General features: G+C 44.3%; 1 protein-coding gene, 1 long non-coding RNA gene and 1 pseudogene across 5 annotated transcripts in view; all 3 read left to right on the top strand.

The window, feature by feature from the left end:
• LOC127923709 (uncharacterized) overlaps nt 1–2,144 on the top strand; it is a 3,675-nt gene extending 1,531 nt beyond the window's left edge. The window contains exons 3-5 of the long non-coding RNA XR_008115140.1: nt 1,299–1,423; nt 1,668–1,811; nt 1,946–2,144. This is a non-coding gene — a long non-coding RNA (uncharacterized LOC127923709). The remainder of the gene's footprint in view (nt 1–1,298; nt 1,424–1,667; nt 1,812–1,945) is intronic.
• Nucleotides 1–18,931, top strand: part of LOC127923707 (DNA topoisomerase 3-alpha-like) — a 68,408-nt pseudogene extending 49,477 nt beyond the window's left edge.
• A 325-nt stretch (nt 18,932–19,256) lies between these two features.
• The window catches only part of LOC127923708 (protein flightless-1 homolog), a 19,325-nt gene continuing 11,081 nt past the window's right edge, over nt 19,257–27,500 (top strand). For 2 of the 4 annotated variants that reach the window (XM_052507777.1, XM_052507776.1), the window contains exons 1-2: nt 19,257–19,720; nt 27,004–27,111. In XM_052507777.1, the coding sequence (XP_052363737.1) occupies nt 19,658–19,720; nt 27,004–27,111 (171 nt within the window). In that variant the 5' untranslated portion in view covers nt 19,257–19,657. The remainder of the gene's footprint in view (nt 19,721–27,003; nt 27,112–27,500) is intronic. The other 2 variants (XM_052507778.1, XM_052507775.1) reach the window with 2 other exon arrangements.

Here is a 27,500-nt window from a genome sequence, read left to right on the forward strand (position 1 = left end):
AAGGTTGGTTCTGTTGTTGTGAAGGAAGGTTGGTTCTGTTGTGAAGGAAGGTTGGTTCTGTTGTGAAGGAAGGTTGGTTCTGTTGTGAAGGAAGGTTGGTTCTGTTGGGAAGGTTGGTTCTGTTGTGAAGGAAGGTTGGTTCTGTTGTTGTGAAGGAAGGTTGGTTCTGTTGTGAAGGAAGGTTGATTATTTTGTTGTGAAGGAAGGTTGGTTCTGTTGTGAAGGAAGGTTGGTTCTGTTGTGAAGGAAAGTTGGTTCTGTTGTGAAGGAAGGTTGGTTCTGTTGTTGTGAAGGAAGGTTGGTTCTGTTGTGAAGGAAGGTTGGTTCTGTTGTGAAGGAAGGTTGGTTCTGTTGTGAAGGAAGGTTTATTTTGTTGTTGTGAAGGAAGGTTGGTTCTGTTGTGAAGGGAGGTTGGTTCTGTTGTGAAGGAAGGTTTGTTTTGCTGTTGTGAAGGAAGGTTGGTTTTGTTGTGAAGGAAGGTTTATTTTGTTGTTGTGAAGGAAGGTTGGTTCTGTTGTGAAGGAAGGTTGGTTCTGTTGTGAAGGAAGGTTGGTTCTGTTGTGAAGGAAGGTTGGTTCTGTTGTGAAGGAAGGTTTATTTTGTTGTTGTGAAGGAAGGTTGGTTCTGTTGTGAAGGAAGGTTGGTTCTGTTGTGAAGGAAGGTTTGTTTTGCTGTTGTGAAGGAAGGTTGGTTTTGTTGTGAAGGAAGGTTGGTTTTGCTGTTGTGAAGGAAGGAAGGAAGGTTGGTTTTGTTGTGAAGGAAGGTTTATTTTGCTGTTGTGAAGGAAGGTTGGTTTTGTTGTGAAGGAAGGTTGGTTCTGTTGTGAAGGAAGGTTGGTTCTGTTGTGAAGGAAGGTTTATTTTGTTGTTGTGAAGGAAGGTTGGTTCTGTTGTGAAGGGAGGTTGGTTCTGTTGTGAAGGAAGGTTTGTTTTGCTGTTGTGAAGGAAGGTTTGTTTTGTTGTTGTGAAGGAAGGAAGGTTGGTTTTGTTGTGAAGGAAGGTTTGTTTTGCTGTTGTGAAGGAAGGTTGGTTTTGTTGTGAAGGAAGGTTGGTTTTGCTGTTGTGAAGGAAGGTTAGTTTTGTTGTTGTGAAGGAAGGTTCGTTTTGTTGTTGTGAAGGAAGGAAGGTTTGTTTTGTTGTGAAGGAAGGTTCATTTTGTTGTTGTGAAGGAAGGTTAGTTTTGTTGTTGTGAAGGAAAGTTCGTTTTGTTGTTGTGAAGGAAGGAAGGTTTGTTTTGTTGTGAAGGAAGGTTCATTTTGTTGTTGTGAAGGAAGGTTAGTTTTGTTGTTGTGAAGGAAGGTTGGTTCTGTTGTTGTGAAGGAAGGTTGGTTCTGTTGTTGTGAAGGAAGGTTGGTTCTGTTGTTGTGAAGGAAGGTTGGTTCTGTTGTTGTGAAGGAAGGTTGGTTCTGTTGTTGTGAAGGAAGGTTAGTTCTGTTGTTGTGAAGGAAGGTTGGTTTTGTTGTTGTGAAGGAAGGTTAGTTCTGTTGTTGTGAAGGAAGGTTAGTTCTGTTGTTGTGAAGGAAGGTTAGTTCTGTTGTTGTGAAGGAAGGTTAGTTCTGTTGTTGTGAAGAAAGGTTGGTTCTGTTGTAAAGGAAGGTTGGTTCTGTTGTTGTGAAGGAAGGTTGGTTCTGTTGTTGTGAAGAAAGGTTGGTTCTGTTGTGAAGGAAGGTTGGTTCTGTTGTTGTGAAGGAAGGTTGGTTCTGTTGTTGTGAAGGAAGGTTGGTTCTGTTGTTGTGAAGGAAGGTTGGTTCTGTTGTTGTGAAGGAAGGTTGGTTCTGTTGTGAAGGAAGGTTGGTTCTGTTGTGAAGGAAGGTTGGTTCTGTTGTGAAGGAAGGTTGGTTCTGTTGGGAAGGTTGGTTCTGTTGTGAAGGAAGGTTGGTTCTGTTGTTGTGAAGGAAGGTTGGTTCTGTTGTGAAGGAAGGTTGATTATTTTGTTGTGAAGGAAGGTTGGTTCTGTTGTGAAGGAAGGTTGGTTCTGTTGTGAAGGAAAGTTGGTTCTGTTGTGAAGGAAGGTTGGTTCTGTTGTTGTGAAGGAAGGTTGGTTCTGTTGTGAAGGAAGGTTGGTTCTGTTGTGAAGGAAGGTTGGTTCTGTTGTGAAGGAAGGTTTATTTTGTTGTTGTGAAGGAAGGTTGGTTCTGTTGTGAAGGGAGGTTGGTTCTGTTGTGAAGGAAGGTTTGTTTTGCTGTTGTGAAGGAAGGTTGGTTTTGTTGTGAAGGAAGGTTTATTTTGTTGTTGTGAAGGAAGGTTGGTTCTGTTGTGAAGGAAGGTTGGTTCTGTTGTGAAGGAAGGTTGGTTCTGTTGTGAAGGAAGGTTGGTTCTGTTGTGAAGGAAGGTTTATTTTGTTGTTGTGAAGGAAGGTTGGTTCTGTTGTGAAGGAAGGTTGGTTCTGTTGTGAAGGAAGGTTTGTTTTGCTGTTGTGAAGGAAGGTTGGTTTTGTTGTGAAGGAAGGTTGGTTTTGCTGTTGTGAAGGAAGGAAGGAAGGTTGGTTTTGTTGTGAAGGAAGGTTTATTTTGCTGTTGTGAAGGAAGGTTGGTTTTGTTGTGAAGGAAGGTTGGTTCTGTTGTGAAGGAAGGTTGGTTCTGTTGTGAAGGAAGGTTTATTTTGTTGTTGTGAAGGAAGGTTGGTTCTGTTGTGAAGGGAGGTTGGTTCTGTTGTGAAGGAAGGTTTGTTTTGCTGTTGTGAAGGAAGGTTTGTTTTGTTGTTGTGAAGGAAGGAAGGTTGGTTTTGTTGTGAAGGAAGGTTTGTTTTGCTGTTGTGAAGGAAGGTTGGTTTTGTTGTGAAGGAAGGTTGGTTTTGCTGTTGTGAAGGAAGGTTAGTTTTGTTGTTGTGAAGGAAGGTTCGTTTTGTTGTTGTGAAGGAAGGAAGGTTTGTTTTGTTGTGAAGGAAGGTTCATTTTGTTGTTGTGAAGGAAGGTTAGTTTTGTTGTTGTGAAGGAAAGTTCGTTTTGTTGTTGTGAAGGAAGGAAGGTTTGTTTTGTTGTGAAGGAAGGTTCATTTTGTTGTTGTGAAGGAAGGTTAGTTTTGTTGTTGTGAAGGAAGGTTGGTTCTGTTGTTGTGAAGGAAGGTTGGTTCTGTTGTTGTGAAGGAAGGTTGGTTCTGTTGTTGTGAAGGTTGGTTCTGTTGTTGTGAAGGAAGGTTGGTTCTGTTGTTGTGAAGGAAGGTTAGTTCTGTTGTTGTGAAGGAAGGTTGGTTTTTGTTGTTGTGAAGGAAGGTTAGTTCTGTTGTTGTGAAGGAAGGTTAGTTCTGTTGTTGTGAAGGAAGGTTAGTTCTGTTGTTGTGAGGGAAGGTTCGTTTTGTTGTTGTGAAGGAAGGTTGGTTCTGTTGTTGTGAAGGAAGGTTGGGTCTGTTGTTGTGGAGGAAGGTTGGTTCTGTTGTTGTGAAGGAAGGTTAGTTCTGTTGTTGTGAAGGAAGGTTCGTTCTGTTGTTGTGAAGGAAGGTTGGTTCTGTTGTTGTGAAGGAAGGTTGGTTCTGTTGTTGTGAAGAAAGGATAGTTCTGTTGTTGTGAAGGAAGGTTTGTTTTGTTGTTGTGAAGGAAGGTTGGTTCTGTTGTGAAGGAAGGTTTGTTGTTCTGCCTCAACAACATTTTACCCAAAGTCTTTGGAGGGTCATCATAGTCTGCTTCTCTGCTATTCAATATCTTCCAATCCTCTCTCTCTAACAGGAAGTACCTGTCCTGCGTTGGTTACCCAGAATGCAAGTGTTCCGTGTGGTTTCCGGACACGGTGTTAGAGGTCAACAGAGACGAGTCTGTCTGTCCCACCTGTCAGCCCCGCCCCGTTCACATGTAGGTATCTGTCTGTCTGTCTGTTATACCTGTCTGTCTGTTATACCTGTCTGTCTGTTATACCTGTCTGTCTGTTATACCTGTCTGTCTGTTATACCTGTCTGTCTGTTATACCTGTCTGTCTGTTATACCTGTCTGTCTGTTATACCTGTCTGTCTGTTATACCTGTCTGTCTGTTATACCTGTCTGTCTGTTATACCTGTCTGTCTGCCCGCCCTGATGGTAGTGGAGACGGTGATATAAACCAGCCACATCAAAGAGACCTGATGGAGACATCAGTACAGATATATGTCCTTGATAGCAAACTGTGAGTTTTGAAGTCTCCAGTTTCAGAGTGGACGAGGCCCTGATGACCGTCTGCTACAGATGGTTCATTTAACCCATTCTAACGTTCAGGGCCGTCTGTTACAGATGGTTCATTTAACCCATTCTAATGTTCAGGGCCGTCTGTTACAGATGGTTAATTTAACCCATTCTAACATTCAGGGCCGTCTGTTACAGATGGTTCATTTAATCCATTCTAACATTCAGGGCCGTCTGTTACAGATGGTTCATTTAATCCATTCTAACATTCAGGGCCGTCTGTTACAGATGGTTCATTTAATCCATTCTAACGTTCAGGGCCGTCTGTTACAGATGGTTCATTTAATCCATTCTAACATTCAGGGCCGTCTGCTACAGATGGTTCATTTAATCCATTCTAACATTCAGGGCCGTCTGCTACAGATGGTTCATTTAATCCATTCTAACGTTCAGGGCCGTCTGTTACAGATGGTTCATTTAATCCATTCTAACGTTCAGGGCCGTCTGTTACAGATGGTTCATTTAATCCATTCTAACATTCAGGGCCGTCTGTTACAGATGGTTCATTTAACCCATTCTAACATTCAGGGCCGTCTGTTACAGATGGTTCATTTAATCCATTCTAACGTTCAGGGCCGTCTGTTACAGATGGTTCATTTAATCCATTCTAACATACAGGGCCGTCTGCTACAGATGGTTCATTTAACCCATTCTAACGTTCAGGGCCGTCTGCTACAGATGGTTCATTTAATCCATTCTAACATTCAGGGCCGTCTGTTACAGATGGTTAATTTAACCCATTCTAACGTTCAGGGCCGTCTGTTACAGATGGTTCATTTAACCCATTCTAACGTTCAGGGCCGTCTGTTACAGATGGTTCATTTAACCCATTCTAACATTCAGGGCCGTCTGTTACAGATGGTTCATTTAACCCATTCTAACATTCAGGGCCGTCTGTTACAGATGGTTAATTTAACCCATTCTAACATTCAGGGCCGTCTGTTACAGATGGTTCATTTAATCCATTCTAACATTCAGGGCCGTCTGTTACAGATGGTTCATTTAATCCATTCTAACATTCAGGGCCGTCTGTTACAGATGGTTCATTTAACCCATTCTAACATTCAGGGCCGTCTGTTACAGATGGTTCATTTAACCCATTCTAACATTCAGGGCCGTCTGTTACAGATGGTTAATTTAACCCATTCTAACATTCAGGGCCGTCTGTTACAGATGGTTAATTTAATCCATTCTAACGTTCAGGGCCGTCTGTTACAGATGGTTAATTTAACCCATTCTAACATTCAGGGCCGTCTGTTACAGATGGTTAATTTAATCCATTCTAACGTTCAGGGCTGTCTGTTACAGATGGTTAATTTAATCCATTCTAACGTTCAGGGCCGTCTGTTACAGATGGTTCATTTAATCCATTCTAACGTTCAGGGCCGTCTGTTACAGATGGTTCATTTAATCCATTCTAACGTTCAGGGCTGTCTGTTACAGATGGTTGATTTAATCCATTCTAACGTTCAGGGCCGTCTGTTACAGATGGTTCATTTAATCCATTCTAACGTTCAGGGCCGTCTGTTACAGATGGTTAATTTAATCCATTCTAACATTCAGGGCCGTCTGTTACAGATGGTTCATTTAATCCATTCTAACATTCAGGGCCGTCTGTTACAGATGGTTCATTTAACATTCAGGGCCGTCTGTTACAGATGGTTCATTTAATCCATTCTAACATTCAGGGCCGTCTGTTACAGATGGTTCATTTAACATTCAGGGCCGTCTGTTACAGATGGTTCATTTAATCCATTCTAACGTTCAGGGCCGTCTGTTACAGATGGTTCATTTAACCCATTCTAACATTCAGGGCCGTCTGTTACAGATGGTTAATAATAATAATATAATAATATATGCCATTTAGCAGACGCTTTTATCCAAAGCGACTTACAGTCATGTGTGCATACATTCTACGTATGGGTGGTCCCGGGAATCGAACCCACTACCCTGGCGTTACAAGCGCCATGCTCTACCAACTGAGCTACAGAAGGACCACGTTCAGGGCCGTCTGTTACAGATGGTTCATTTAACATTCAGGGCCGTCTGTTACAGATGGTTCATTTAATCCATTCTAACATTCAGGGCCGTCTGTTACAGATGGTTCATTTAATCCATTCTAACGTTCAGGGCCGTCTGTTACAGATGGTTAATTTAACCCATTCTAACGTTCAGGGCCGTCTGTTACAGATGGTTAATTTAATCCATTCTAACATTCAGGGCCGTCTGTTACAGATGGTTAATTTAACCCATTCTAACGTTCAGGGCCGTCTGTTACAGATGGTTCATTTAATCCATTCTAACGTTCAGGGCCGTCTGTTACAGATGGTTCATTTAATCCATTCTAACGTTCAGGGCTGTCTGTTACAGATGGTTCATTTAACCCATTCTAACATTCAGGGCCGTCTGTTACAGATGGTTCATTTAATCCATTCTAACGTTCAGGGCCGTCTGTTACAGATGGTTCATTTAATCCATTCTAACATTCAGGGCCGTCTGTTACAGATGGTTCATTTAACCCATTCTAACGTTCAGGGCCGTCTGTTACAGATGGTTCATTTAATCCATTCTAACATTCAGGGCTGTCTGTTACAGATGGTTCATTTAATCCATTCTAACATTCAGGGCCGTCTGTTACAGATGGTTCATTTAATCCATTCTAACGTTCAGGGCCGTCTGTTACAGATGGTTCATTTAATCCATTCTAACATTCAGGGCCGTCTGTTACAGATGGTTCATTTAATCCATTCTAACGTTCAGGGCCGTCTGTTACAGATGGTTCATTTAACCCATTCTAACGTTCAGGGCCGTCTGTTACAGATGGTTCATTTAACCCATTCTAACATTCAGGGCCGTCTGTTACAGATGGTTCATTTAACCCATTCTAACGTTCAGGGCCGTCTGTTACAGATGGTTCATTTAACGTTCAGGGCCGTCTGTTACAGATGGTTCATTTAACGTTCAGGGCCGTCTGTTACAGATGGTTCATTTAACCCATTCTAACGTTCAGGGCCGTCTGTTACAGATGGTTCATTTAATCCATTCTAACGTTCAGGGCCGTCTGTTACAGATGGTTCATTTAATCCATTCTAACATTCAGGGCCGTCTGTTACAGATGGTTCATTTAATCCATTCTAACATTCAGGGCCGTCTGTTACAGATGGTTCATTTAATCCATTCTAACGTTCAGGGCCGTCTGTTACAGATGGTTCATTTAATCCATTCTAACGTTCAGGGCTGTCTGTTACAGATGGTTCATTTAATCCATTCTAACGTTCAGGGCCGTCTGTTACAGATGGTTCATTTAATCCATTCTAACGTTCAGGGCCGTCTGTTACAGATGGTTCATTTAATCCATTCTAACATTCAGGGCCGTCTGTTACAGATGGTTCATTTAACCCATTCTAACGTTCAGGGCCGTCTGTTACAGATGGTTCATTTAATCCATTCTAACGTTCAGGGCCGTCTGTTACAGATGGTTCATTTAATCCATTCTAACATTCAGGGCCGTCTGTTACAGATGGTTAATTTAATCCATTCTAACATTCAGGGCCGTCTGTTACAGATGGTTAATTTAATCCATTCTAACGTTCAGGGCCGTCTGTTACAGATGGTTCATTTAACCCATTCTAACATTCAGGGCCGTCTGTTACAGATGGTTCATTTAACCCATTCTAACGTTCAGGGCCGTCTGTTACAGATGGTTCATTTAACCCATTCTAACGTTCAGGGCCGTCTGTTACAGATGGTTCATTTAACCCATTCTAACGTTCAGGGCCGTCTGTTACAGATGGTTAATTTAACCCATTCTAACGTTCAGGGCCGTCTGTTACAGATGGTTCATTTAACCCATTCTAACATTCAGGGCCGTCTGTTACAGATGGTTCATTTAACCCATTCTAACATTCAGGGCCGTCTGTTACAGATGGTTAATTTAACCCATTCTAACGTTCAGGGCCGTCTGTTACAGATGGTTCATTTAATCCATTCTAACATTCAGGGCCGTCTGTTACAGATGGTTCATTTAATCCATTCTAACATTCAGGGCCGTCTGTTACAGATGGTTCATTTAACCCATTCTAACATTCAGGGCCGTCTGTTACAGATGGTTCATTTAACCCATTCTAACATTCAGGGCCGTCTGTTACAGATGGTTCATTTAACCCATTCTAACATTCAGGGCCGTCTGTTACAGATGGTTAATTTAATCCATTCTAACATTCAGGGCCGTCTGTTACAGATGGTTCATTTAACCCATTCTAACATTCAGGGCCGTCTGTTACAGATGGTTAATTTAACCCATTCTAACGTTCAGGGCCGTCTGTTACAGATGGTTCATTTAATCCATTCTAACGTTCAGGGCCGTCTGTTACAGATGGTTCATTTAATCCATTCTAACGTTCAGGGCCGTCTGTTACAGATGGTTCATTTAATCCATTCTAACGTTCAGGGCTGTCTGTTACAGATGGTTCATTTAATCCATTCTAACGTTCAGGGCCGTCTGTTACAGATGGTTCATTTAATCCATTCTAACGTTCAGGGCCGTCTGTTACAGATGGTTCATTTAATCCATTCTAACATTCAGGGCCGTCTGTTACAGATGGTTCATTTAATCCATTCTAACATTCAGGGCCGTCTGTTACAGATGGTTCATTTAACATTCAGGGCCGTCTGTTACAGATGGTTCATTTAATCCATTCTAACATTCAGGGCCGTCTGTTACAGATGGTTCATTTAACATTCAGGGCCGTCTGTTACAGATGGTTCATTTAATCCATTCTAACGTTCAGGGCCGTCTGTTACAGATGGTTCATTTAACCCATTCTAACATTCAGGGCCGTCTGTTACAGATGGTTCATTTAATCCATTCTAACATTCAGGGCCGTCTGTTACAGATGGTTCATTTAATCCATTCTAACATTCAGGGCCGTCTGTTACAGATGGTTCATTTAACATTCAGGGCCGTCTGTTACAGATGGTTCATTTAATCCATTCTAACATTCAGGGCCGTCTGTTACAGATGGTTCATTTAACATTCAGGGCCGTCTGTTACAGATGGTTCATTTAATCCATTCTAACGTTCAGGGCCGTCTGTTACAGATGGTTCATTTAACCCATTCTAACATTCAGGGCCGTCTGTTACAGATGGTTAATTTAATCCATTCTAACGTTCAGGGCCGTCTGTTACAGATGGTTCATTTAACATTCAGGGCCGTCTGTTACAGATGGTTCATTTAATCCATTCTAACATTCAGGGCCGTCTGTTACAGATGGTTCATTTAATCCATTCTAACGTTCAGGGCCGTCTGTTACAGATGGTTAATTTAACCCATTCTAACGTTCAGGCCGTCTGTTACAGATGGTTCATTTAACATTCAGGGCCGTCTGTTACAGATGGTTCATTTAACCCATTCTAACATTCAGGGCCGTCTGTTACAGATGGTTCATTTAATCCATTCTAACGTTCAGGGCCGTCTGTTACAGATGGTTAATTTAATCCATTCTAACATTCAGGGCCGTCTGTTACAGATGGTTAATTTAATCCATTCTAACATTCAGGGCCGTCTGTTACAGATGGTTAATTTAACCCATTCTAACGTTCAGGGCCGTCTGTTACAGATGGTTCATTTAATCCATTCTAACGTTCAGGGCCGTCTGTTACAGATGGTTCATTTAATCCATTCTAACGTTCAGGGCCGTCTGTTACAGATGGTTCATTTAACCCATTCTAACATTCAGGGCCGTCTGTTACAGATGGTTCATTTAATCCATTCTAACGTTCAGGGCCGTCTGTTACAGATGGTTCATTTAATCCATTCTAACATTCAGGGCCGTCTGTTACAGATGGTTCATTTAACCCATTCTAACGTTCAGGGCCGTCTGTTACAGATGGTTCATTTAATCCATTCTAACATTCAGGGCCGTCTGTTACAGATGGTTCATTTAATCCATTCTAACATTCAGGGCCGTCTGTTACAGATGGTTCATTTAACGTTCAGGGCCGTCTGTTACAGATGGTTCATTTAACCCATTCTAACGTTCAGGGCCGTCTGTTACAGATGGTTCATTTAATCCATTCTAACGTTCAGGGCCGTCTGTTACAGATGGTTCATTTAATCCATTCTAACATTCAGGGCCGTCTGTTACAGATGGTTAATTTAATCCATTCTAACATTCAGGGCCGTCTGTTACAGATGGTTCATTTAATCCATTCTAACGTTCAGGGCCGTCTGTTACAGATGGTTCATTTAATCCATTCTAACGTTCAGGGCCGTCTGTTACAGATGGTTCATTTAATCCATTCTAACATTCAGGGCCGTCTGTTACAGATGGTTCATTTAACCCATTCTAACGTTCAGGGCCGTCTGTTACAGATGGTTCATTTAACCCATTCTAACGTTCAGGGCCGTCTGTTACAGATGGTTCATTTAACCCATTCTAACGTTCAGGGCCGTCTGTTACAGATGGTTCATTTAATCCATTCTAACGTTCAGGGCCGTCTGTTACAGATGGTTCATTTAATCCATTCTAACGTTCAGGGCCGTCTGTTACAGATGGTTCATTTAATCCATTCTAACGTTCAGGGCCGTCTGTTACAGATGGTTCATTTAATCCATTCTAACATACAGGGCCGTCTGCTACAGATGGTTCATTTAATCCATTCTAACATTCAGGGCCGTCTGCTACAGATGGTTCATTTAATCCATTCTAACGTTCAGGGCCGTCTGTTACAGATGGTTCATTTAATCCATTCTAACGTTCAGGGCCGTCTGTTACAGATGGTTCATTTAATCCATTCTAACATTCAGGGCCGTCTGTTACAGATGGTTCATTTAACCCATTCTAACATTCAGGGCCGTCTGTTACAGATGGTTCATTTAATCCATTCTAACGTTCAGGGCCGTCTGCTACAGATGGTTCATTTAATCCATTCTAACATTCAGGGCCGTCTGTTACAGATGGTTCATTTAACCCATTCTAACGTTCAGGGCCGTCTGTTACAGATGGTTCATTTAATCCATTCTAACGTTCAGGGCCGTCTGTTACAGATGGTTAATTTAATCCATTCTAACATTCAGGGCCGTCTGTTACAGATGGTTAATTTAATCCATTCTAACGTTCAGGGCCGTCTGTTACAGATGGTTCATTTAACCCATTCTAACATTCAGGGCCGTCTGTTACAGATGGTTCATTTAACCCATTCTAACGTTCAGGGCCGTCTGTTACAGATGGTTCATTTAACCCATTCTAACGTTCAGGGCCGTCTGTTACAGATGGTTCATTTAATCCATTCTAACATTCAGGGCCGTCTGTTACAGATGGTTAATTTAATCCATTCTAACATTCAGGGCCGTCTGTTACAGATGGTTCATTTAACCCATTCTAACATTCAGGGCCGTCTGTTACAGATGGTTCATTTAACCCATTCTAACATTCAGGGCCGTCTGTTACAGATGGTTCATTTAACCCATTCTAACATTCAGGGCCGTCTGTTACAGATGGTTCATTTAATCCATTCTAACGTTCAGGGCCGTCTGTTACAGATGGTTCATTTAACCCATTCTAACATTCAGGGCCGTCTGTTACAGATGGTTAATTTAATCCATTCTAACGTTCAGGGCTGTCTGTTACAGATGGTTAATTTAATCCATTCTAACGTTCAGGGCCGTCTGTTACAGATGGTTCATTTAATCCATTCTAACGTTCAGGGCCGTCTGTTACAGATGGTTCATTTAATCCATTCTAACGTTCAGGGCTGTCTGTTACAGATGGTTGATTTAATCCATTCTAACGTTCAGGGCCGTCTGTTACAGATGGTTCATTTAATCCATTCTAACGTTCAGGGCCGTCTGTTACAGATGGTTCATTTAATCCATTCTAACATTCAGGGCCGTCTGTTACAGATGGTTCATTTAATCCATTCTAACATTCAGGGCCGTCTGTTACAGATGGTTCATTTAACATTCAGGGCCGTCTGTTACAGATGGTTCATTTAATCCATTCTAACATTCAGGGCCGTCTGTTACAGATGGTTCATTTAACATTCAGGGCCGTCTGTTACAGATGGTTCATTTAATCCATTCTAACGTTCAGGGCCGTCTGTTACAGATGGTTCATTTAACCCATTCTAACATTCAGGGCCGTCTGTTACAGATGGTTAATTTAATCCATTCTAACGTTCAGGGCCGTCTGTTACAGATGGTTCATTTAACATTCAGGGCCGTCTGTTACAGATGGTTCATTTAATCCATTCTAACATTCAGGGCCGTCTGTTACAGATGGTTCATTTAATCCATTCTAACGTTCAGGGCCGTCTGTTACAGATGGTTAATTTAACCCATTCTAACGTTCAGGGCCGTCTGTTACAGATGGTTAATTTAATCCATTCTAACATTCAGGGCCGTCTGTTACAGATGGTTAATTTAACCCATTCTAACTTTCAGGGCCGTCTGTTACAGATGGTTCATTTAATCCATTCTAACGTTCAGGGCCGTCTGTTACAGATGGTTCATTTAATCCATTCTAACGTTCAGGGCCGTCTGTTACAGATGGTTCATTTAACCCATTCTAACATTCAGGGCCGTCTGTTACAGATGGTTCATTTAATCCATTCTAACGTTCAGGGCCGTCTGTTACAGATGGTTCATTTAATCCATTCTAACATTCAGGGCCGTCTGTTACAGATGGTTCATTTAACCCATTCTAACGTTCACGGCCGTCTGTTACAGATGGTTCATTTAATCCATTCTAACATTCAGGGCCGTCTGTTACAGATGGTTCATTTAATCCATTCTAACATTCAGGGCCGTCTGTTACAGATGGTTCATTTAACCCATTCTAACGTTCAGGGCCGTCTGTTACAGATGGTTCATTTAATCCATTCTAACATTCAGGGCCGTCTGTTACAGATGGTTCATTTAATCCATTCTAACGTTCAGGGCCGTCTGTTACAGATGGTTCATTTAACCCATTCTAACGTTCAGGGCCGTCTGTTACAGATGGTTCATTTAACCCATTCTAACATTCAGGGCCGTCTGTTACAGATGGTTCATTTAATCCATTCTAACGTTCAGGGCCGTCTGTTACAGATGGTTCATTTAACCCATTCTAACGTTCAGGGCCGTCTGTTACAGATGGTTCATTTAATCCATTCTAACGTTCAGGGCCGTCTGTTACAGATGGTTCATTTAACCCATTCTAACGTTCAGGGCCGTCTGTTACAGATGGTTCATTTAACCCATTCTAACGTTCAGGGCCGTCTGTTACAGATGGTTAATTTAACCCATTCTAACATTCAGGGCCGTCTGTTACAGATGGTTCATTTAATCCATTCTAACATTCAGGGCCGTCTGTTACAGATGGTTCATTTAATCCATTCTAACGTTCAGGGCCGTCTGTTACAGATGGTTCATTTAATCCATTCTAACGTTCAGGGCCGTCTGTTACAGATGGTTCATTTAATCCATTCTAACATTCAGGGCCGTCTGTTACAGATGGTTAATTTAATCCATTCTAACATTCAGGGCCGTCTGTTACAGATGGTTCATTTAACCCATTCTAACATTCAGGGCCGTCTGTTACAGATGGTTCATTTAATCCATTCTAACATTCAGGGCCGTCTGTTACAGATGGTTAATTTAACCCATTCTAACGTTCAGGGCCGTCTGTTACAGATGGTTCATTTAACCCATTCTAACGTTCAGGGCCGTCTGTTACAGATGGTTCATTTAATCCATTCTAACATTCAGGGCCGTCTGTTACAGATGGTTCATTTAACCCATTCTAACATTCAGGGCCGTCTGTTACAGATGGTTCATTTAATCCATTCTAACGTTCAGGGCCGTCTGTTACAGATGGTTCATTTAACATTCAGGGCCGTCTGTTACAGATGGTTCATTTAACCCATTCTAACGTTCAGGGCCGTCTGTTACAGATGGTTCATTTAATCCATTCTAACATTCAGGGCCGTCTGTTACAGATGGTTCATTTAACCCATTCTAACGTTCAAGGCCGTCTGTTACAGATGGTTCATTTAACATTCAGGGCCGTCTGTTACAGATGGTTCATTTAACCCATTCTTAAGTTCAGGGCCGTCTGTTACAGATGGTTCATTTAATCCATTCTAACATTCAGGGCCGTCTGTTACAGATGGTTCATTTAACCCATTCTAACATTCAGGGCCGTCTGTTACAGATGGTTCATTTAACCCATTCTTAAGTTCAGGGCCGTCTGTTACAGATGGTTCATTTAATCCATTCTAACATTCAGGGCCGTCTGTTACAGATGGTTCATTTAACCCATTCTAACGTTCAGGGCCGTCTGTTACAGATGGTTCATTTAACCCATTCTAACGTTCAGGGCCGTCTGTTACAGATGATTCATTTAATCCATTCTAACATTCAGGGCCGTCTGTTACAGATGGTTCATTTAACCCATTCTAACGTTCAAGGCCGTCTGTTACAGATGGTTCATTTAACATTCAGGGCCGTCTGTTACAGATGGTTCATTTAACCCATTCTAACATTCAGGGCCGTCTGTTACAGATGGTTCATTTAATCCATCTAACGTTCAGGGCCGTCTGTTACAGATGGTTCATTTAGTGCTGTCCCACATTCTCCAGTGATAAGGGGGTGGGTGGTCATAGTGCTGTCCCACATTCTCCAGTGATAAGGGGGTGGGTGGTCATAGTGCTGTCCCACATTCTCCAGTGATAAGGGGGTGGGTGGTCATAGTGCTGTCCCACATTCTCCAGTGATAAGGGGGTGGGTGGTCATAGTGCTGTCCCACATTCTCCAGTGATAAGGGGGGTGGGTGGTCATAGTGCTGTCCCACATTCTCCAGTGATAAGGGGGTGGGTGGTCATAGTGCTGTCCCACATTCTCCAGTGATAAGGGGGGGTGGGTGGTCATAGTGCTGTCCCACATTCTCCAGTGATAAGGGGGTGGGTGGTCATAGTGCTGTCACACATTCTCTAGTGATAAGGGGGTGGGTGGTCATAGTGCTGTCCCACATTCTCCAGTGATAAGGGGGGTGGGTGGTCATAGTGCTGTCCCACATTCTCCAGTGATAAGGGGGGTGGGTGGTCATAGTGCTGTCCCACATTCTCCAGTGATAAGGGGGTGGGTGGTCATAGTGCTGTCCCACATTCTCCAGTGATAAGGGGGTGGGTGGTCATAATGCTGTCCCACATTCTCCAGTGATAAGGGGGTGGGTGGTCATAGTGCTGTCCCACATTCTCCAGTGATAAGGGGGTGGGTGGTCATAGTGCTGTCCCACATTCTCCAGTGATAAGGGGGTGGGTGGTCATAGTGCTGTCCCACATTCTCCAGTGATAAGGGGGTGGGTGGTCATAGTGCTGTCCCACATTCTCCAGTGATAAGGGGGTGGGTGGTCATAGTGCTGTCCCACATTCTCCAGTGATAAGGGGGGTGGGTGGTCATAGTGCTGTCCCACATTCTCCAGTGATAAGGGGGGTGGGTGGTCATAGTGCTGTCCCACATTCTCCAGTGATAAGGGGGTGGGTGGTCATAGTGCTGTCCCACATTCTCCAGTGATAAGGGGGTGGGTGGTCATAGTGCTGTCCCACATTCTCCAGTGATAAGGGGGTGGGTGGTCATAGTGCTGTCCCACATTCTCCAGTGATAAGGGGGTGGGTGGTCATAGTGCTGTCCCACATTCTCCAGTGATAAGGGGGTGGGTGGTCATAGTGCTGTCCCACATTCTCCAGTGATAAGGGGGTGGGTGGTCATAGTGCTGTCCCACATTCTCCAGTGATAAGGGGGGTGGGTGGTCATAGTGCTGTCCCACATTCTCCAGTGCTAATGCCAGATTCATGGACTGGGACAGACTACTGTCTCCTCTGATATTTAATAACCTATCAATGGACTGGGACAGACTACTGTCTCCTCTGACATTTACTAACCTATCAATGGACTGGGACAGACTACTGTCTCCTCTGATATTTAATAACCTATCAATGGACTGGGACAGACTACTGTCTCCTCTGATATTTAATAACCTATCAATGGACTGGGACAGACTACTGTCTCCTCTGACATTTACTAACCTATCAATGGACTGGGACAGACTACTGTCTCCTCTGATATTTACTAACCTATCAATGGACTGGGACAGACTACTGACTCCTCTGATATTTAATAACCTATCAATGGACTGGGACAGACTACTGTCTCCTCTGATATTTAATAACCTATCAATGGACTGGGACAGACTACTGTCTCCTCTGATATTTAATAACCTATCAATGGACTGGGACAGACTACTGTCTCCTCTGATATTTAATAACCTATCAATGGACTGGGACAGACTACTGTCTCCTCTGATATTTAATAACCTATCAATGGACTGGGACAGACTACTGTCTCCTCTGATATTTAATAACCTATAGATGGACTGGGACAGACTACTGTCTCCTCTGATATTTAATAACCTATAGATGGACTGCCCCCCCCGGGTGTAATAAAGACCACTCTACATGACTCCTCCTGTCTCTTCTTCCTCTGATATTTAATAACCTATAGTTGGACTGCCCCCCCCCTGGGTGTAATAAAGACCACTCTACATCACTCCTCCTGTCTCTTCTTCTGCAGGTTAAAGTTGAAGTTCCGACGAGGCAGCCTCCCTCCCATGATGCCGCTGGAGTTTGTGGGCTGCATCGGAGGGTGTGACGAGACACTGAGGGAGGTACTCAACCTCAAATACCTCAGAATGGGTGGAGGGGGCGTGGCGGGAGGAGTAGGAGGAAGAGGGGGAGCTGGGGGAGGAAGAGGAGTAGGAGCAGCTGGGGGAGGAAGAGGAGGAGCTGGGGGAGGAAGAGGAGTAGGAGGAAGAGGGGGAGCTGGGGGAGGAAGAGGAGTAGGAGCAGCTGGGGGAGGAAGAGGAGGAGAAGGAAGGGGAGACACTGCAACCAATCAGCCGAGACCTCGCCCAGCCCCCAGACCGGACCCCCTGTCTCCCCAAACCCCCAACCCCCCCTCCTCGTCCTGGCCCCCCCACCCTCGCCTTGACCCCCAGGCCCCACCCCCTGACCCCAGAGGTGGTGACGTCACAGTGTGTAACTGTGGGTCGGAGGCGGTCCTCCTCACCGTGAGGAAAGACGGTCCTAACCAGGGCAGACGGTTCTATAAGTGTTCCTCAGGAGGCTGTAACTTCTTCCTGTGGAACGACCAGCCCGACACTAACGTTTACCCTCCAGGCCCCCAGGGGGCGCCACGCAGCAGGCCACACCAGCCCCCCAGGACCTCCGTGGGGGAGGTGGTTTGTAACTGCAGTGAGCCAGCGGTTCAGAAGACAGTGCAGAAGGAAGGACCTAATAGAGGAAGAGTGTTCCATACCTGTGGGAAGCCCAGAGATCAACAGTGTGGATTCTTCCTCTGGGCTGACGAGAACATCCCACCACCAGGTAACACACACACTATAACACACACACACACGCTGTAACACACACACACACACGCTGTAACACACACACTATAACACACACACACACACACTGTAACACACACACTATAACACACACACACACACACTGTAACACACACACTATAACACACACACACACACACTGTAACACACACACTGTAACACACACACTGTAACACACACACACTATAACACACACACACTAAAACACACACACTATAACATACGCTGTAACACACACACGCTGTAACACACACACTGTAACACACACACACTGTAACACACGCTGTAACACACACACACTGTAACACACACATGCTGTAACACACACACTGTAACACACACACACTATAACACACACACACACACTAAACACACACACACACACACACACTATAACATACGCTGTAACACACACACACTGTAACACACACACACTATAACACACACACACACACACTATAACACACACACACACACTATAACACACACAGTAACACACACACACACACACACACACACACACACACACACACACACACACACACACACACACACACACACACACACACACACACACACACACACACACACACACACACACACACAGTAACACACACACTGTAACACACACACTATAACACACACACACACAACACACACACACACACACACACACACTGTAACACACACATGCAGACACATACACCCACCCCCCATTGCTAACCCTCTGTCTGTGTCTCTACCAGGTTCAGGTTCTGGAGGGGGAGACTGGGGGAAGAGGGGGAGGGAGACTGGGGGAGGAAGAGCCCCCCCCACCACCAAACCCCCCGCTACCAGGAAGCCCCGTACCTGTGGCATCTGTCACATGCCTGGACACACACGTGTCACCTGCCCTCAGCGCTGACCTTTAACCCCATAGAGATGCTCTGACCCCCGTGTGACCTTGTCCCCGACCTCTGAACTCCGATGTGATCAGGAAGCTCAGCGGTTGATGTTTTTGATACAAACACAGAACTACTAGAATCAGTTTACCTTCAACTCGCCCCTTAACCCTAAACATCCCAGACGGACCAGAGGTCAGCTTCTAGAGGTGTTAAACCAGGGTTCATTCTGCCTCACCTCTGACAGAGAAACTGCATTTATATGACATGGAGAATAGATCAATATTTTACAGAGAAATAAAAGAATGGATTTGAATGGTAATTTGTCCCCAATATGTAACATTGGCGTAAAGAATAGGATTGTAAATCCAAGTACCAGCTGGGAGGAGACAGACTGGAGAAAGGGGAGATTAATACTGGTATTTTTGAATGTTTATATAAAATCACTGATCCCAGCAATCTGGTGTCCTGTATTCTGTCTGACGAGTGGCTCTAAAAGATCTCCCTTGTGTTGATTAATATTTACTAAGTTACAGTAGGAAGGACTTGTGTAAAAACGAATTAAATGGAATGGAAACGGGTGTTTTTTATTGATTAGATCATAGCAGAGAGAGGAACAGGCGAAACTAGAATATCTTTGATCTTGACCACTTCATTATTGATTGATTGACGGGGCGCACCTCACCGGAAGGGGGCTGTTCCGTTCCCAGGGTGTTTCCGGTCCCAGCAGCTGTTCTGTCAAATGTTCGTCAAGTTTCTATGGTTGAACGGGGCGCACCTCACCGGAAGGACTGTTCCGTTCTCAGGCCGCCAGGGTGTTTCCGGTCCCAGCAGTTGTTCTGTCAAATGTTGATCATTTTAGCTGAACCCTTTTCCTAAACTTATATATCCTAAACCTGCTGCGAAAAGTCTAATATCCACTAGTTACCACACCCACAAAGTAAAGTTACCACTGCCACATAGTTGGCTATAATCGCAAAAATGTATGAAAACAAAAATAAGCCTTAATTTAATAATCTTAGGCGTAAAATTCCCAGTGTGAGTAAGGTTTAAAATCCCATTTAAGAAGATAAAAGAGCTGTTTCTGACTTTGTGGCTGTGGTAACCAGTGTCTCCGCTCCGCCTGACAAACCAAACACCAACAGAGACTCGGCAGCGACGGACGGACGGTTTCCCGAAGCACAAATGGCTGCCACCGGAGTCCTTCCGTTTATCCGGGGGGTAGACCTATCTGGAAACGACTTCAAAGTAAGACAACAACAACAATAAACACGGTTATATTTGACCTTTCCGGACCATTATTCGTGACAGATAAACGACAGGCAGTTAGTTAGCAGCCTGGTAGCTAACGACGTGCTAACCAAAACAGGAACACAACCAGGGCGTTAGCCAGCTGTGGGACTGTAGATAACTAGCTGTGTGACTGTAGCTGACTAGCTGTGGGACTCTAGATAACTAGCTGTGGGACTGTAGCTAACTAGCTGTGGGACTCTAGATAACTAGCTGTGGGACTGTAGCTAACTAGCTGTGTGACTGTAGCTAACTAGCTAACCAGCTGTGTGACTGTAGCTAACTAGCTGTGGGACTGTAGATAACTAGCTGTGTGACTGTAGATAACTAGCTGTGTGGCTGTAGATAACTAGCTGTGTGACTGGTCGGACTGTAGCTAACTAGCTGTGGGACTGTAGCTAACTAGCTGTGTGGCTGTAGCTGACTAGCTAACTAGCTGTGTGACTGTAGCTAACTAGCTGTGACTGTAGCTAACTAGCTGTGTGACTGACTGTAGCTAACTAGCTGTGTGACTGTAGCTGACTAGCTAACTAGCTGTGTGACTGGTCAGACTGTAGCTAACTAGCTGTGGGACTGTAGCTAACTAGCTGTGGGACTGTAGCTGACTAGCTAACTAGCTGTGTGACTGGTCAGACTGTAGCTAACTAGCTGTGGGACTGTAGCTAACTAGCTGTGGGACTGTAGCTAACTAGCTGTGGGATTGTAGATAACTAGCTGTGGGATTGTAGATAACTAGCTGTGGGATTGTAGATAACTAGCTTTGGGACTGTAGATAACTAGCTGTGTGACTGTAGCTAACTAGCTGTGTGACTGTAGATAACTAGCTGTGTGACTGGTCGGACTGTAGCTAACTAGCTGTGGGACTGTAGCTAACTAGCTGTGTGACTGTAGCTGACTAGCTAACTAGCTGTGTGACTGTAGCTAACTAGCTGTGTGACTGTAGCTGACTAGCTAACTAGCTGTGTGACTGTAGCTGACTAGCTAACTAGCTGTGTGACTGGTCAGACTGTAGCTAACTAGCTGTGGGACTGTAGCTAACTAGCTGTGTGACTCTAGCTAACTAGCTAACCAGCTGTGTGACTAGCTAACTAGCTGTGTGACTGTAGCTGACTAGCTAACTAGCTGTGTGACTGTAGCTAACTAGCTGTGTGACTGTAGCTGACTAGCTAACTAGCTGTGTGACTGTAGCTGACTAGCTAACTAGCTGTGTGACTGGTCAGACTGTAGCTAACTAGCTGTGGGACTGTAGCTGACTAGCTAACTAGCTGTGTGACTGGTCAGACTGTAGCTAACTAGCTGTGGGACTGTAGCTAACTAGCTGTGGGACTGTAGCTAACTAGCTGTGGGATTGTAGATAACTAGCTGTGGGATTGTAGATAACTAGCTCTGGGATTGTAGCTAACTAGCTTTGGGACTGTAGCTAAATAGCTGTGGGACTGGTCGGACTGTAGCTAACTAGCTGTGGGACTGTAGCTAACTAGCTGTGTGACTGGTCGGACTGTGGCTAACCAGCTGTGTGACTGTAGCTAACCAGCTGTGGGACTGTAGCTAACTAGCTGTGGGACTGTAGCTAACTAGCTGTGGGACTGGTCGGACTGTAGCTAACTAGCTGTGGGACTGTAGCTAACTAGCTGTGTGACTGGTCGGACTGTAGCTAACTAGCTGTGGGACTGGTCGGACTGTAGCTAACTAGCTGTGGGACTGTAGCTAACTAGCTGTGTGACTGGTCGGACTGTAGCTAACTAGCTGTGGGACTGTAGCTAACTAGCTGTGGGACTGTAGCTAACTAGCTAACTAGCTGTGTGACTGTAGCTAACTAGCTGTGTGACTGTAGCTAACTAGCTGTGTGACTGTAGCTAACTAGCTGTGTGACTGTAGCTGTGTGAAGCTAACTAGCTGTGTGACTGTAGCTAACTAGCTGTGGGACTGTAGCTAACTAGCTGTGGGACTGTAGCTAACTAGCTGTGGGACTGTAGCTAACTAGCTAACTAGCTGTGGGACTGTAGCTAACTAGCTGTGGGACTGTAGCTAACTAGCTGTGTGACTGTAGCTAACTAGCTGTGGGACTGTAGCTAACTAGAAGTATTTCTGCTTGTTGAGTTTAGCCCCTCCCACCTCCCATCTGTCCCTTTAGATGTTTAAGTTACCACGGTCAGACAACACAGCTGAGAAGTATTTCTGCTTGTCGAGTTTAGCCCCTCCCACCTCCCATGTGTCACCCAGGGGGAAGATGACATCACCAGGCTCCGAGCATGTGTTGTGATGTCATGCTATTCAAACGTCCTCACTCATGTTATTCTTGGCTTTTCTCTCTCTCTATTTCCACAAACAACAAGTCATGATTTTATGCTGATAATCGGGGCGGCAGATAGCCTAGAGCTGGCCAGAGCGTTGGCCCGGTAACCGAAAGGTCACTGGTTTATATCCCCGGAGCCGACGAGGTTAAAAACAATTATGTCGACATGCCCTTGAGCAAGGCACTTGACCCTAATTGTCAAGTTACTGTGGATAAAGAGCGTCTGCTCCATGACAAAATAATACTGTGATGTAGTTGGGTCTCTAAGTTGCCAGACGTAGTGGTTCTGCTGACTCTTTAGGGTTTAGTCTGTTAACCTGACCAGACTTGGTGGTTCTGCTGACTCTTTAGGGTTTAGTCTGTTAACCTGACCAGACTTGGTGGTTCTGCTGACTCTTTAGGGTTTAGTCTGTTAACCTGACCAGACGTAGTGGTTCTGCTGACTCTTTAGGGTTTAGTCTGTTAACCTGACATAGACCTAGTGTTGAGTCCCAGTCTGTTAACCTGACATAGACCTAGTGTTGAGTCCCAGTCTGTTGTTAACCAGACATAGACCTAGTGTTGAGTCCCAGTCTGTTGTTAACCTGACATAGACCTAGTGTTGAGTCCCAGTCTGTTGTTAACCAGACATAGACCTAGTGTTGAGTCCCAGTCTGTTGTTAACCTGACATAGACCTAGTGTTGAGTCCCAAATCTGTCTGTTGTTAACCTGACATAGACCTAGTGTTGAGTCCCAGTCTGTTGTTAACCTGACATAGACCTAGTGTTGAGTCCCAGTCTGTTGTTAACCTGACATAGACCTAGTGTTGAGTCCCAGTCTGTTGTTAACCTGACATAGACCTAGTGTTGAGTCCCAGTCTGTTGTTAACCTGACAGCTATAACCAGTGGTCCTTCTGTAGCTCAGTTGGTAGAGCATGGCACTTGTAACGCCAGGGTAGTGGGTTCGATCCCGGGACCACCCATACGTAGAATGTATGCACACATGACTGTAAGTCGCTTTGGATAAAAGCGTCTGCTAAATGGCATATATTATTATTATTATTATTATATAAAATCGGCCTCATGGGCACCTGAGGGGCTTTTATCCTTATGTGTGTGCAGTCCACTGCACCAATGACATTGGGGAAACCTGTCACACAAAGTAATGAGTATCCTACTATGTGTTAACAGTTGTCCTGTAATTTGTAGATCCTCTTACCTGCAATCCTATAGAACTCCTCTTTGATGTCACAGAGTCTTCTGTGGCCAGGGAAGGAGATGAAGACATCTTTGATAGCCAGACACACACTCCTTATTGTGCGGCAAATTGTGGCCTTGTTCAGCTGTTCTGCATCCCCCACTGAGTACAGGAAGGCTCCACTAGCAAAAAAGCGCAAGGCCACACAAACCATTTGCTCCACACTCAGTGCATGGCTCCGTGCAGTGCGGTGCTTAATCCTGGGACCCAGTAGTCTGCATAGATACCTGATGCCATCTGTAGGTCGTCAGGGAAGGCCAGTGGGTCCAACCGGTCCCTGAAGACCCTTTCTCGCCTGAAGGCTCTCCTCAGCACAAGTGCTTCTTCATCCACCACATCTCGCACGAATGGGCATGCCATTGTCAGAGCAGAAAGGAACACACAATTTTGGGCCTTCATATAGGCTAGTGGCCACACCTGGTGCTGGGGGGGTGGGCAAAAGAGGGCGATGCCTTATAACGATGACTTGGTTGTACTGATTGCTGGGAAAATAAAAAAAACCTTAGAAAGATGCCACCGTCCTGTGTGCTCACAATAAGAGCTCATATGTCATGGCTCACTTGACTTTATGAGAATATACCTCATTTTTATTTTGAGCTGTGTCATCTTCTTGGAGCTGGGGAGGAAATACAAATAATGATTAATACATTTGTGTTACAGTTAGCATACAGTGTACATTGAAGGCATATCTCACCTCCCTCTCAAGTTTTTTTATTTCAAGGTCCAGTTTCCTAATTGTCCTCTTTTTTATTTCGGACTCCAGTGCAAGATTTTCCATGTTTTTCTTCTTGTACTGAATGTCTATGTCTGCCAGTTCTATTTGGCGCCGGAGGTGGTTGCCATACAACTTTCTGATAGCTTGTGAGCTCTGAGAACACAATACAATTAGCGCAGCTGGAATTTGGCAGGATGTGGTGTCCTTTTATTAATACGCACTATGTTGCCAGGCTGGTTTTCCCACTGTATAGCATCTGGGTCCTGTAAAAGAAATTAGATTTTTTGATTTTGATGAGGACTCCTCACCATTGTAGAGTAAATAGTACTTTCACAGTCTTACCATGATACCTCATGCCTTCTGGAATCCAGAGAGATGGTCTCCTCCTCATCATCATCGTCTCCATCATGTGCTGTTGCTGCTGCACTGGGGCCTTCACCCTATCACATTTAATCGGATTCATATTGAAGCTAGTAGACAAGACATGCCAGGCCTACAGTATGGCTTTGATGGAGTACTCACTGGATCAGCATCGTCTGGTGCTGGTGGCTCTAACAGGAACACAGTGCTGCCAGACACTGCAAGGCAATAGGTAAACCAAAGTCAGACAGTCCAAATTGATTCAATATGAATGTGGTTGTATCCCATGTAGAGATGGAAGGACATACCTTGAATGAAGCGGGTGGCATCTTGGGAGGAACCTATGCTCGTCTCTTTCCCCCAGGGATCCCCTCTAAGACGGGCCTGCCTTTATTTAGCTCCAAGGCCATGTCCTCTGCTGGGGTAAGGTCAGCCTTTGGTGACCCACCACCCGTGCCTTGTCTGTGGGTATTCTTTTTCACTGCTAAAACAGTACAGACAATGTGTGAGCAGGCACCTTCTGGGTACAATATATGCTTGTGCTTTGTTAAATATTAGTCAGGGGCCATACCATTCTGCAGAATGTTCTTGTATTTGATTTTGACCTGCTGCCATGTCCGTTTAATCTACACACACACACATTTAATGGAGTCACACTGCAAAAAATTACTTGGTATTTTTGTCTTGTTTTCAGTAAAAATATTTAAAAAAAAAAAAAAAACTTAAATAAAGATGTATTTTCTTGATTTGCTAAATGACCTAGCAAAATAAGTATAGTTTAGACAAAAAATATAAACTTTAAGTAAATGTGTGCTTAAAACAAGCAAATAAAAAATCTGTCAATATAATAAAAATTCTCTTGAAATAAGTTTACTTTTTCCATAAACACTTAATTTTAGAAAAGTTCTCGTTTCACTGGCAGATTTTTTTGCTTATTTTCCTAGGTAATTTTGCTCAAGAAAATATTCAAGATGTTTTTTAGATATTTTTTTTTTACTGAAAACAAGACAAAAATACTAAGTAAGAAAGACATTTTTGCAGTGCAGTGAGCAACCGACCTTGGGTCCTTTGAAATGCGCTATATAAATTAAAGTGATTATTATTATAGCTCATCTATTTATTCAATTAAATTTTATTTATATAGCACTTTTCACAATTGTTTCATTCTGTCAAAGCAGCTTTACATTAATGAAAGCAGGAGAAACACAAAAAACGGTGGACAACATAAGAAGCAGAGTACAACGGCTAAGATTAAACCGTACTGAGCGTAGTAACGTTAAATAATAATGTAAGGCTTTAATAATAATTTATCATAGCTTTATACAGTGTGATGGACTTACTTTACACAATTTCACTCATATCTGCAGTGCATTTCAATTAAAAATTTAACCGTTTCATAATTACAGTACAACTGCGTTTTGGAGATGTGAATTAAATATTTGAATTGTAATTGTGATGTTTCAGCGGAGCGGTGAGTGTGTAATTGTGCACTACTTACGCATTCAGGCGGTCTGCAATACTTTGCCACGCTTTTTCTCTTTGCTTTATCACTGTGGCGGTGTTGCCTTTCTTCTTAATTATATCTTTTACCTCCTCGTATGCCTCCATGAGGATTTGTGCTTCCGACGGGGAAAATTACGCGGCTCTAGTTGCCATGGTAAATCAGTTAATCTGTGATCTGTGGCGGGGTCTATTTGAGTGAGCCGTGAGCGCGCACCTATCCAGGATTGGTTTCACCTGGCTTAATGAATCCGTGTCTGCTCATCCTGGCTTGGTCTTTGTGCAACCAATTAAGCCTGGACGCACATGTTTTGGCTTCATTGAGCTCAGCGTGGTCCTTCTGTAGCTCAGTTGGTAGAGCATGGCGCTTGTAACGCCAGGGTAGTGGGTTCAATCCCGGGACCACCCATACGTAGAATGTATGCACACATGACTGTAAGTCGCTTTGGATAAAAGCGTCAGCTAAATGGCATATATATATATATTATTATTATTATTATTATATATTATTTATCCCGGATGTCTTAATTCTACTTTTGTGCAACAGGCCCCTAGTGTTGAGTCCCAGTCTGTTGTTAACCTGACATAGACCTAGTGTTGAGTCCCAGTCTGTTGTTAACCTGAGTGTTGACAATGACAGCAGTGGGGTTAGCAAGAGCACAAACACATCTGGGACAGGCTTGCACTGTAGTGTGTTGGCCCCTAACCCTGTCTGTGTTTCTCTCTTCCCCTCTCTTCCTCTCTCTTCCTTTTGCTCTCTTCCTCTTCCCCTCTCTCTCTCTTCCTCTTCCCCTCTCTCTCTCTCTTCCCCTCTCTCTTCCTCTTCCCCTCTCTCGCTCTCTTCCCCTCTCTCTCTCTCTTCCCCTCTCTCGCTCTCTTCCCCTCTCTTCCTCTTCCCCTCTCTCTCTCTTCCTCTTCCCCTCTCTCTCTCTTCCTCTTCCCCTCTCTCTCTCTTCCTCTTCCCTCTCTCTCTCTTCCTCTTCCCCTCTCTCTCTCTTCCTCTTCCCCTCTCTCTCTCTTCCTCTTCCCCTCTCTCTCTCTCTTCCCCTCTCTCTCTCTCTCCCCTCTCTCGCTCTCTTCCCCTCTCTCGCTCTTCCCCCCCTCTCTCTCTCTCTTCCTCCCCCGCCCCCAGGGAGGTTACTTCCCTGAGCATGTGACTATGAGCAGTCTGAGATGGCTGAAACTCAACAGGACCGGCCTGTGTTATCTGCCAGAGGAGGTGGCTGCACTGCAGAAACTGGTGAGTACAGACTGTGTGTAGAGCCGACCCCATTTAGTCCACTACAGGAACTGGTGAGTTCAGACTGTGATGTGTAGAGCCGACCCCATTTAGTCCACGACAGGAACTGGTGAGTTCAGACTGTGATGTGTAGAGCCGACCCCATTTAGTCCACTACAGGAACTGGTGAGTACAGACTGTGCTGTGTAGAGCCGACCCCATTTAGTCCACGACAGGAACTGGTGAGTACAGACTGATGTGTAGAGCCGACCCCATTTAGTCCACGACAGGAACTGGTGAGTACAGACTGTGATGTGTAGAGCCGACCCCATTAGACTACCTGGCCCTGATTACACATGGAAGTAGACCTATAGACTACCTGATTACACATAGAAGTAGACCTATAGACT

The sequence above is a fragment of the Oncorhynchus keta genome, unplaced genomic scaffold (genome assembly GCF_023373465.1).
Source record: "Oncorhynchus keta strain PuntledgeMale-10-30-2019 unplaced genomic scaffold, Oket_V2 Un_contig_3082_pilon_pilon, whole genome shotgun sequence".
NCBI lineage: Eukaryota > Metazoa > Chordata > Actinopteri > Salmoniformes > Salmonidae > Oncorhynchus > Oncorhynchus keta.